A 1,284-nucleotide genomic window follows, 5' to 3' on the forward strand; every position below is an offset into this window, starting at 1 on the left:
CGCCTTCACTCCTGCCTCTCTCCTTCCCTGAGGACTCGGGCTTTGAGGGGTTCTGTGCTGTTTGCTTTGGAGGAAAACAGCAGGTGAGGGTGGAAGACATTGGCCTATTCAAGGGAAAGATTGATGGTGATTGCTGCTAGACGGGCTGCAGAGTGACTATTAACAGAGGAAGCTCAGGAGGCATTGCCTAATGGGGAGAATTACAGTGAACATTTCAGTACTCACTGGAGATCATGGTGTCGGTCACTTTGCAAATAAGCAAATCTCAGTACCTGCTTTTCCAAAGTTTATTATCTACAGTAGGAATCAAGATGTATATGGCAATATGAATTTCAGTTCATGAACTCAGGCATATGAGAGAGATCCTGCTTTTTTTATTATTGAACTTAACCTCTGATTCCAGTCCCTTTTCATTGGGCTGGAAAAAAATTTCTTCAGTCACTCTTGAGAACCCCCTACCTCAGGGTTGTGTCACATTTTCAGAACTTTACACAGTACCACACTGGGGTCTCACTGCCTCCCTGAAGATCTGTTAAGAAACAAGTCCCAGTCCTTAAAGGTTCAGGATACATAGACTTTTCNATAAAACTTGGGGGACACAATTCAAGCTTCAGTGAGTTTTGGGGGACATAATTCAATCCACCACAAAGTCATTTACTTTTCACCGGGTTATCTGACATTGCTATTAGGAATTACCAGCACTCCAATAACTATTTTCACAGAGCTCAAACATGATGTGCAATTTAGACAGTGCTTCCTGAAGCCTCTTTTATTGGGCTCACCTTGGCTGCCTCTAGGTGGTTAGACTTATACACATGGAGCTGAACTAAGATGTTCTCAAAATTGACTCTCAGAGAGGGAAGCAACCCTTACACTTTTTTCTTAGAGTAGAATACATCCTTTAGCTCATTCTCACTTGCCCACTCTAAGCCCCTAGACCTGGCTGCAGATCCCTCAGGAGCTAGGTTCATCCTAGAAGCCTTTGAATCTGGCCTCCTGTCTGAATGGAAGTGACAGGTGGAGGCTCTGCAGATTCAGTAGTCACCCAAGTCAAGACTTCAGCAGTCCCCTGGTCTTCCCAGCCCCTGCAGTCATGAGCTCTGATGCAGAGATGGCCGTTTTTGGAGAAGCAGCTCCCTACCTTCGGAAACCAGAGAAGGAGAGAATCGAGGCTCAAAATCGTCCATTTGATTCTAAGAAAGCCTGCTTTGTAATGGATGATAAGGAAATGTATGTGAAAGGTATGATCCAGAGCAGGGAAGATGACAAAGTCACGGTCAAGAC

The 1,284-nt window shown here is 44.8% G+C and overlaps 1 protein-coding gene across 1 annotated transcript in view; it reads left to right on the top strand.

Moving 5' to 3' along the window:
* The first annotated feature begins 1,093 nt into the window (after positions 1-1,093).
* The window catches only part of MYH13 (myosin, heavy chain 13, skeletal muscle), a 53,941-nt gene continuing 53,750 nt past the window's right edge, over positions 1,094-1,284 (top strand). The window contains exon 1 of the mRNA XM_008572952.1: positions 1,094-1,284. Within this exon, the coding sequence (XP_008571174.1) occupies positions 1,094-1,284 (191 nt within the window).

The sequence above is a fragment of the Galeopterus variegatus genome, unplaced genomic scaffold (assembly GCF_000696425.1).
Source record: "Galeopterus variegatus unplaced genomic scaffold, G_variegatus-3.0.2 Scaffold852, whole genome shotgun sequence".
Taxonomy (NCBI): Eukaryota; Metazoa; Chordata; class Mammalia; order Dermoptera; family Cynocephalidae; genus Galeopterus; species Galeopterus variegatus.